The sequence below is a fragment of the Camellia sinensis genome, chromosome 7, assembly GCF_055761805.1.
Source record: "Camellia sinensis isolate YWXY chromosome 7, ASM5576180v1, whole genome shotgun sequence".
Classification (NCBI taxonomy): domain Eukaryota; kingdom Viridiplantae; phylum Streptophyta; class Magnoliopsida; order Ericales; family Theaceae; genus Camellia; species Camellia sinensis.
Window position 1 is genome coordinate 63303779 of NC_138967.1, and position 10117 is coordinate 63313895.

The 10117-nt window shown below is 35.1% G+C and overlaps 1 protein-coding gene across 1 annotated transcript; it reads right to left on the reverse strand.

Moving 5' to 3' along the window:
- Nucleotides 1-600: 600 nt before the first annotated feature.
- LOC114273604 (putative aldo-keto reductase 2) lies at nt 601-6074 on the reverse strand. The gene is made up of 5 exons (XM_082881633.1): nt 5623-6074; nt 5307-5507; nt 1856-2028; nt 1668-1770; nt 601-1141 (listed from the first exon to the last, which is right to left on the reverse strand). The coding sequence occupies exons 1-5, from the start codon at nt 5833-5835 to the stop codon at nt 806-808; spliced, it is 1026 nt and encodes a 341-aa protein (XP_082737759.1). The 5' UTR covers nt 5836-6074; the 3' UTR covers nt 601-805.
- Nucleotides 6075-10117: the final 4043 nt, after the last annotated feature.

Sequence of the window (10117 nt, forward strand, 5' to 3'; positions counted from 1 at the left end):
GTGAGATTTTATCTTGTTTTAGAGGGTTCAAATTTTGTTCTTGTCTCTCTTTCTTCTTTGTTTTGGGATCTATAATTATGCTTAACTAAATCTATTATATGTCTCCTTGTGAGAACTTGTCTCTTGGAAGTAGAGAGGATTTTGAGTTTCATAAGAAAGTATTTGAATGATAAGTTTTGTGAGAGATTGTTTTGTCACCTTGTAGCTCTCAAGAGCAACTATTCTCTCTCGATAGTGAATTCTTCTCTTCACATGTGAATATAGGCTAAAGTTGAATTACATAAATCTTGATATCTTACAATTATTTATCTCTCGTGAATTTACATAATTTATGTAGTTCTTCTATTCCATATTCAAAACCATCAACTATTTTAATATGATTTTATTTTTTACGAACTTTTCGCACAACAATCTACATTTAATTTATTTGACTTGTTTCCATAATTCATTTGGTCATTTCTCGATCCATACAACTAACAAATAACTAATAAATAGAACAAATGTGTTATTTGAATTAAAACTTTCAGGAAGCATAAAATTTGTGGACTTGATATATTTTCTTCGAACGTTAATAGAAGTGTAATTTAACCAACCATAAAATTAACCACAGAAATTTTAACTCTTTTATTTATAGCTCCAATGGTGATGGACAAAATGAAGGTCCCTTCCCTGCTCACATCACCCTCAACATGGTCTCACATAAAAACCAAATACAGATTACACACACTCCAAAAACAGAGGATCACAAAACCAAGTTCTTTTACAACTCCAAAGGAACAACCAACACAAGTGAAAGATGTATTTCTTAAGATGTCCATGAGGACAAGGGTGGGGTGTCTGAATTCTTCCAAGTACTCAGGCCCTCCCCATACCTATCTCCCTTAACTGCATCAGCTGATGCAATGGATTCAAGTTCAGCCATTTCTTCCGGTGTCAGTTTTACTGACAAAGCTCCAATGTTCTGATCCAAGTTTGCAATCTTGGTGGTGCCGGGAATAGGACACACGTCACTTCCTTGGTGATGAACCCATGCCAATGCTAGCTGCCCTGGGGTGCACCCCTTCTTCTCTGCTATTTCATTAACTCGCTCAAACATGTTTTTGTTATGCTCCACATTCTCCGGCTGGAACCTTGGTAGATGCTGCAAAAAATTAAAAAAATAATACATGATTCAGCATCAGAACTGTGAATCCACCATACAGAGATTGACCACGTAAAACAAGCTCTGAAGTTGCATCACAACCCAACACAATGCCTGTTTTCCCAATGGATTAAGAGTTTGAAGGATGAAATAAACGTAACTACATCCACAATAAAAAAAAATTGTGCCAAAAGATAAAAGTGAAAAGTTTTTCATTGAATAGTTACACTTGTTGGCAAAGTTCACTGGAATGTGGTTTAATGCAAAATCCAAGAAGCACAAAAGTAATTTATGCCCAAAGAAGCAGAAAACATACAACTGACTGGCTATAAAATTACAATTTCAGTATAAAAGGACTTTAATAAGTTTTATATACGAAACTTTCACTAACAAGTGCTCCTCATTTTTATAAAACATGGTGCATTTTATCAGCTTATAAGATCAATTACTTTTCTACAGTTTGCACAACGAGAGAAAGTCACGACTATTCACAACAATGTTATGATGACATTAACATTGCACAAACCTTTCGGAAGTCTTCATTTGCAAAATTCTCAATAAGCTTGGGTCCTGATGATAAAAATCCTCTTCCTAAAGGACTGTATGCAACAATCCCAATGCCAAGTTCTCTGAATTATCACAACGGATTTCAAATTAGCAATTTGGATTTCATGTTATTCCCTAAAATGTCATTCAGCAGAATAGATGCCTCACCTGCAAGTAGGAACTATTTCTTCCTCCACATCTCTTGTCCATAAAGACCATTCCAATTGTATTGCTGTAATTGGATGAATAGCATGAGCTCTTCTGATTGTTGAGGGAGAGGCCTCAGATAGACCAATGTACTTTATTTTACCCTCTTCAACCAGTTTCTTGAGTTCTCCCATCTGGTGAAAAGATGGGTCACAAAAAAAAGAATCAAAGAAAAAAGCAAGTAAATCATTTTGGAGACGTGCAGAAACATGTATATGTAAAGAGGAAGGGAAGTAGAAACAAGATTATCATGCTACTCTACCACAGCATAATGTAGGTATATGATCAAACAATTTGGATGCATGCTTAACTTAAGAAGAGTGCACATTGATTGTAATCCAAAGAGTATGGTTTGCCTTCATGGGTAATTGATCCCCAAACACGGGCGATTTTACTTTTTTATTGGCTTAATTGATTCCAACTGTTTTAAAAAATTGCACCATGGTGGTGAGTTGAGCCAGAACTCAACTCAAGCCTGTCCTAATTACTTGGAATGAGCTACATAAATCCAGTTCTCCAATGGATTTTATTTGATGTCATCTCCCCAAGTAAAATATAGAACAAACCCAAATGGGTTTAAGAAAACTAGATAAATCAGCAAGGGCTTGCTTGGTCATCCCAATAATGTGAATTTGGCCCCAGAATATAATTTGAATATCTACAAAAGTTAGATAATTAGATTTGTTTGGCTGAAAACATGTAACACCACAAGTTGACAAAGCCCTACTCTCTTTATGAGTATTTAAATTCAGTCATTTCTATTAGAATATATAATAATTTAAAAATAGATTTGAAAGATTCAATGTTATTCCGTTGAACAGCTACACAAATTTTGACTATCTCATTTACAAATTGAAAAAACAAAATGGAATTAATTAATTTAAGATGGATCAATTCATGAGGCAAATTTGGCACAACCGAAGGTACGATATAAACTTTATCATGCAAGTGGAACTGCAAATCTTGTCATGTCAATTGAAGCAATTTATACTGATCGATGACTATGGATGGCAATTGGGCATAGAATTCATTGAAGAAACACAAATGCTAGTAACTAAAAGTGAAGAGCTGAAGTAGGAACACCCGACAACAAAAAATGGGGAAGAATGTCATATATTTAAAAATTTGACATCATCATCATCACCAAAAGGCTGGCAAAATACTATGGTAGAAAGGCAAACTAGACAACATTGACTGAGAGAATACCTAGCTCTCAATTGGAAATGTAAACTATAACATAATACTAAAACAAACACAAACTAAAGTGTATCAATATATATTATTAACTTGGGTAAATTACACTTTTTACTGCTATAGTTTGACTCAAATTTTACTTTGATTTAATTTAGTTTTAATTTGGTTCTTCTGTCCAAATTACTGTCGATTGTTTCAACATACACACTTCATGAGAGACACTAGGGATGACCATAATTTGGATTGGTTCAGTTTAGGAGTAAACCAAACTGAACTATTGAGCTTGTTTAGAAATTGACTATTTTTAGTTGTTTTTTTACTTTTTACGAAAAAACATATAAATCTTAGAGAGATGTGATTGGGTATTTTGACTTTTTGATTATTTTAGCCAAAACAACCATATGCCAAAAACCCAATTTTGTGAAATTTGGAACCAAACTAAATTATGAAAATCTTACAAACAAAAGAGACCGAGCAATTAAACCGTGGTTTGGTTTGGTTCAATTTAAAACTACGATTTTTAAAAACTTTATCATCATTCACAAAAGGAAAATTGTAATATACACACCTGTGGAAGAGTTGTATCATATGTACACTAGTTATGTCATTTTCTTCTTTAGTTACAACTAATTTTTTTCTTAAGTTATGATATTATTTTAATTATAACTCATGAGATCTTTAGTTATACTCCATATTATGTTTAATTATGATATTTTTTTTAATTATGACTCGTAAAGTTTAAAACTATGCATATGATACACAGGATGTACCATAGTGTTTCCCTTCACAAAATATTATTCACAACCTATGACTTATAAAACTAGTTATACCACTATAAAAAAACATGATTACAAAAGTAAAAGATTACAAATTATATATATATAGACCTGTACAAAATGCCGCCTAATCTGTTAAAACTGCACTACGTTAATCAGTACCGTTCTATCCGCTAACCGCGGTTTAAATTTTAAAATTTATAAACTGCTTTCAAAACAATTCTGTTCCGCTATAGTTAATACATATTTATATTTTTAACCTATAATGAAATATTAAAATAAAAATGAGTGTAAAAGAAATTTAATATGTGAAATTTATTACAAATTAGGAGTTATATATATGAAAAATATTATGTAAAATTAGTTTGGGTTATATATATAAAAAATATTATGCAAATTAGTGTTATATATTATACAAAAGCTTGATAATTGATTAGAATATTCTTTAATCTATCAATTCGTCCAAAATCGCTCAAACCGTAACTTGTCAATCTACTAATTTGTTAATTCGCCATTTGATTTATGATTTTATTCTCAAACCACCTGAACCGCACTACACACCCCTATATATATACATATATATATATATATATATGTTTGATAATAATGAGTTACTTGAATAAATTTTTTTATATATTTTTAAACGATTTAGTTCGGTTCTAATCGGATTCGTAAATATAAAACCGTCAAACGAATTGTGAAATACAATTTTGTTTATTTTAAAAATGAGGACCGAATCAAGAAAACCTAAAGCTTGCATCGGACCTGTATGTGAGTTTTTTGAGTTTTTTTTTTTTTTTTGGCTCAGCCCTGACACTTAATATAAAATTATCAGCTTGTCTAGTTTGAATTTTCCAAATTCATTTTTTCAAAATTAAAATTTTTTATTTTTCATATTTTTTAGTTTTCACTGATTTTTTTTAAATATTCTAAGGAATTTTTTTTAATTTTTAAATACACCTAATATAGAAACACTTATGCTGTGTTTGGTTGGGAGATTTGGAGAGGGATTTAGAAAGGAAAATGGAAAAGATAGGTGAAATGTGAATAAAACATGTTTATATTTCACATAGTTTCACACCTTTTCCCTTTCCTTTCCAAATCCCTTCCCAAATTTTCCAACCAAACACAGCATTAAAAAATATAATATTTATAAAAAAAAATCTTTACAAAATTCATTAAATATCAAAAATATCAAAATTCAGTACATTTTTTATATTTTTATATATTTATTGATTTTTAAAATATTTTTTTACAAATATTTTAATTTTTAGATACATCTAAAAAAATTACTTAAAATTTTAAAAATATTCACTAAAAATAAAAAATAAAAAATTTATAAAGAATTAAAAAAATTAATTTTCAAAAAATTGAATCCAAAAAATTCAAACCAAAACAAAATATTCAAATTATAAAAAGAGAGAGAGAGAAGGGGGTTGAACCGTGATTTCAATGGGGACGCGGGTGTCAATCCGATGCTGGTAATAGAGATCGATACAATCCATGTCCAGCCTCTTCAAGCTCGCCTCACATGCTGCCCGTACGTATCCCGGATCACCTCGAATCTCTGTCTTTCCGTCAGCAAAGTGGCTCCCGAATTTCGAAGCCAATTCAACTTTGTCTCTCATCCCTCCCTTGAGTGCCTGCTCATCAAAATCAAAATCAAAATCAAAATCAAAATCAAGATCAAGATCAACTCCACCATTTGTTATGAATAGAAATCAAAGAGTAGGAAATTGAATTAATAATAGGGGCGACCTTGCCGAGGAGGATTTCGTTGGTGTGAGGGCCGTAGACGTCGGAGGTGTCAAGGAAAGTGACGCCGGAGTTGATGGAGTGGTGGATGAGTTTGATCATGTCTTCTTCGGGCTTTGGAGGCCCGTAGAAGGCTGACATCCCCATGCACCCCAGTCCCTGTTTGGACACCTCTAGACCTTGTGATCCCAGCTTCATTCTCCCTACTTTCGCCATTTCTCTCTCTCTCTCTCTCTCTCTTGCTTCTCTCTCTAGATGTATTAGTCAAAGACAGGTGCAGTAGTATGGAGATGGTGTGATGAGCACTGAACTTATTATAAAGAAAGTAAGGAAAGGAGCATATGCTGCTCCTGCTCCGGACAAATACATGGGTGTCTGTCCTAATTATTTTTTTAATTAATTAGGACTGAACTTATTATAAAGAGATGGTGTGATGAGCACTGAACTTATTATAAGGTCAAGTTTGGCATGATTGAAAAAAGATAAAAAGTTAAAAAGTCACTATACTATTTAAGTCACATCATCTTATTTAAGTCACATCACCTCTCTAACACATCACTTCAAACCCAACCCATATTTCATAAAAAATCAAAAAGTACACTTATTTAGTCTTCCCAAACTAGGCCTAATACATGGTGCGATGAGCACTGAACTTAGGGTCCGTCTGGGAAGAGGGGTTGGGTTGACTTCGGGGTTGTTTTTAAAAAATTAAAATATAATTTTTAGTTTAATAAGATAAGATATTACATCAAATATATTGTTTCGTTTGTTTTTCAAAAAAATAATTTGGAAAAAATTTTCTACAAATAAATTTTCAAGAGTAATCAAACTGAACAATTTTTTTCAAAACAAATCTCAAAATTTTGTTTGGTTACATAGTTTCCAAATCACTCTCTCTCTCATACACATCAAATCAATCACTTTTTTTAAAACTCTCTCCCCAAAATAATTTTTCAAAACTATTTTTGAAAAAAGACAAACCAAACAAGTTTTCGTACTTTTTATCTCAAAAATTACTCTACAAACACAAACCAAACAAACCCATAATCATTACATTTTTTCTTTTATAAAAATTCAAAAAATCTTTCATAAACAATACTTTTTAACTCCAGACTAAAAAGTTAAAAAGTCAACCCACTTCTCAAACGAAACCTTATTATAAAGAGAGGAGAGGAGGATATGTTGCTGCTCCCGGACAAATACATGGGTTTCTGTCCTAATTATTTTTTTTATTTTATTTTTTTTTATAAAAGAGACTGGGGTGCTTGGCAACCAAATACAAAGCCAGCTTTTTAGGCTCTGTTTGGTTGTGAACTGAAATCAATTTTCAACACGTGGGCTCGCATATGACGTTTGGATACGATGTTCAAAAATTGATTCCGCGTGTTAATTCAAATTACATTTTGAAAATCTGTTTGGTAGCAAATATCTTCCTTTCAACGTTTCTGCCTTGTTCATCATCTCCCAACTTTCACGTGAACCTCATCTACACCTGTCCTTCAGATTTATCACGGGCGGCTTCTCAGTGTTCAGATTCATCACGGATGAGTTTCAGAGAGTTTCAGAAGTCAGACTCATTTTATAAATAATGAATCTACCCAACCCGCTTCGTACTCGTATCATATTTCACAAATCAACTGAGTTACGATTTGTGCGTTGCGGACGATTCTTATTACGGGCAACCAAACAACGACGACTGCGAGGTGAAATTACTCACAAAATTATTTACATATTTTGTTATAGGGAAATTATTTGAGAAATTCATTCTAATTTTTTTTTTTTCAAGTCAAATTTATCAAATTTATTGTCGAATTCGACGAGCAAACAGTGGCACGTTCAATCAGTATACACATTCCATCACCGGCGATAATTATTCAACTCCCACTAATCTGGTAAATAAATCCTTCATCCTTCATCTGTTATCTAAAAATGATTTCAAACAAGTCGATCAACTGTTTCAACTTTTTGTTCTTCAAGAATAGTGTAAATCATTCATATGTTATGTATAAATGATTTTGGAGAAGTTGAAATCAGTTCGTAAATGGTTTATCAGAATTTAGTATGTCGTATTTTCCATTTCAGATCGGTTGTTATATGAAATTATGAACGGTTTGAACCTTTCTTCTATCAAAGGTATAGTGGCAGTGCCTGGGACACCCGGCCGGTCGTCCCCCGGGTCATCCGGCCGGTCGACCACCCGGTCTTCCCACCTCTCTTCTGGTTTTGTCTTCCACTTTCCATTCCTGAATGGTTTGAACCACTGGTCCTCCCTGAACTGTTTGAACCCACCGGCTTTTTTACTATTTTTTTTCCTTAATTTCAATTAACAACCAATACTGATTTGTTTTGAATTCAAATCAATATAACACAATGTTAAACACATTGTTAAACATTGAATGTTAACTGAATTTTTTTTGTAAAACATTGTTAACTGAATGTTAACATTGTGTTTTTTTTAATTCAGATTTTTTTTTTTTTACATTGTTAACAACCAATACTAATTTTTTTTTTATCTGATTGTTAATTAAAAAAAAATTACTGATTTCTTTCCTACTATTTAAACACAATGTTAACTGAATTTTGAGGCTTTGAGAGCAAAGACACCCCAATGTTAACTGAATTTTGAGGCTTTGAGAGCAAAGACACCCCAATGTTAACTGAATTTTGAGGCTTTGAGAGCAAAGACACCCCTAGCGCTAGCACACACGGTTAAAACCAGGGATAGCTACTGTTACATTACCATTTAGACATATATATGTCTATATTTATTTATTTATATGGTAAATAAGATTTATACAAAATATAGTAAAGTTTTTAATTTTTATAGCATTTCATTTTTTATTAATAATTTATCATTCATATGAATATGAATTAAAAAAAATAATAATGTTATCTTTTTTACATTAAAATATTTTTTATTTTGATCTTATTAAAAGATAAGTCAATATACTTATGTTAAAATTAATTATATTTTTTCATAATTTTTCAATAGATTAGAATATTTATGTATGTATTTTAATTTTTTATTATTTTGAGTCATATTTTAATTTATAGAAATAAATAAATAAAATGTTCATACCATACTTTTGTTTTGATCGAGTTCATACCATACTTTACCCTCCTTTTCTTTCTATTGGCTGAAATTACATTTTGTAGAATTAAAAAAAAAAAGGTTTAGCGAAATTTTTTTTATGCAAAACTTTTTTTGATAAAACAAAAAAATGTTTTTTCCATGATAGGTGGTGGGTGGTGGTGGCAGATGGGTGGTGGGTGGCGGTGGGTGGTGGGTGGTGGTGGCAGGTGGGTGGTGGTGGCAAGTGAGTGGTGGGTGGTGATGGTGGTGGTGGGTGGTGGTGGCAGGTGGGTGGTGATAGGTGGTGGGTGGTGATGGCAGATGGGTGGTGGGTGGTGAGTGATGGTGGCAGATGGGTGGTGGGTGGCGGTGGGTGGTGGTGGCAGGTGGGTGGTGGGTGGTAGGTGGGTGGTGGGTGGTGGGTGGCGGTGGGTGGTGGGTGGCAGGTGGGTGGTGGGTGGTGGTGATAGGTGGGTGGTGGGTGGTTGTGGCAGATGGGTGGTGGGTGGTGGGTGATGGTGGCAGATGGGTGGTGGGTGGCGGTGGGTGGTTGGTGGTGGTGGCAGGTGGGTGGTGGTGGCAAGTGGGTGGTGGGTGGTGATGGGTGGTGGTGGGTGGTGGTGGCAGGTGGGTGGTGATAAGTGGTGGGTGGTGGTGGCAGATGGGTGGTGGGTGGTGAGTGATGGTGGCAGATGGGTAGCGGTGGGTGGTGGGTGGTGGTGGTAGGTGGGTGGTGGGTGGTGGGTGGTGGTGGGTGGTGGGTGGTGGTGGCAGGTGGGTGGTGGGTGGCGGTGGGTGGTGGGTGGCAGGTGGGTGGTGGGTGGTGGTGGTAGGTGGGTGGTGGTGGTAGGTGGGTGGTGGGTGATGATAGGTGGTGGTGGGTGGTGGTGGCAGGTGGGTGGTGGGTGGTGGTGGCAGGTGGGTGGTAGGTGGGTGGTGGGTGGTGGGTGGTGGGTGGTGGTGGCAGGTGGGTGGTGGGTGGCGGTGGCAGGTGGGTGGTGGGTGGCGGTGGGTGGTGGTGGCAGGTGGGTGGTAGGTGGGTGGTGGGTGGTGGTGGCAGGTGGGTGGTGGTGGCAAGTGGGTGGTGGGTGGTGATGGGTGGTGGTGGGTGATGGTGGCAGGCGGGTGGTGGGTGGTGGTGGCAGATGGGTGGTGGATGGTGGGTGATGGTGGCAGATGGGTGGTGGGTGGTGATGGGTGGTGATGGGTGGTGGCAGGTGGGTGGTTGGTGGTGGTAGGTGGTGGTAGGTGGTGGTGGTAATAAGTTCACCATTTAAAAGTGTAACAAATAACGAATAATAATAAGAATAATAATAATAATAAATTAAATAACATAAAATAATTATTATATTTTACTTTTTTATATCTCCCGAAATAAAAAACAGAATGTTTATTATTAAATATATATTTTTTGCTTATATGAAT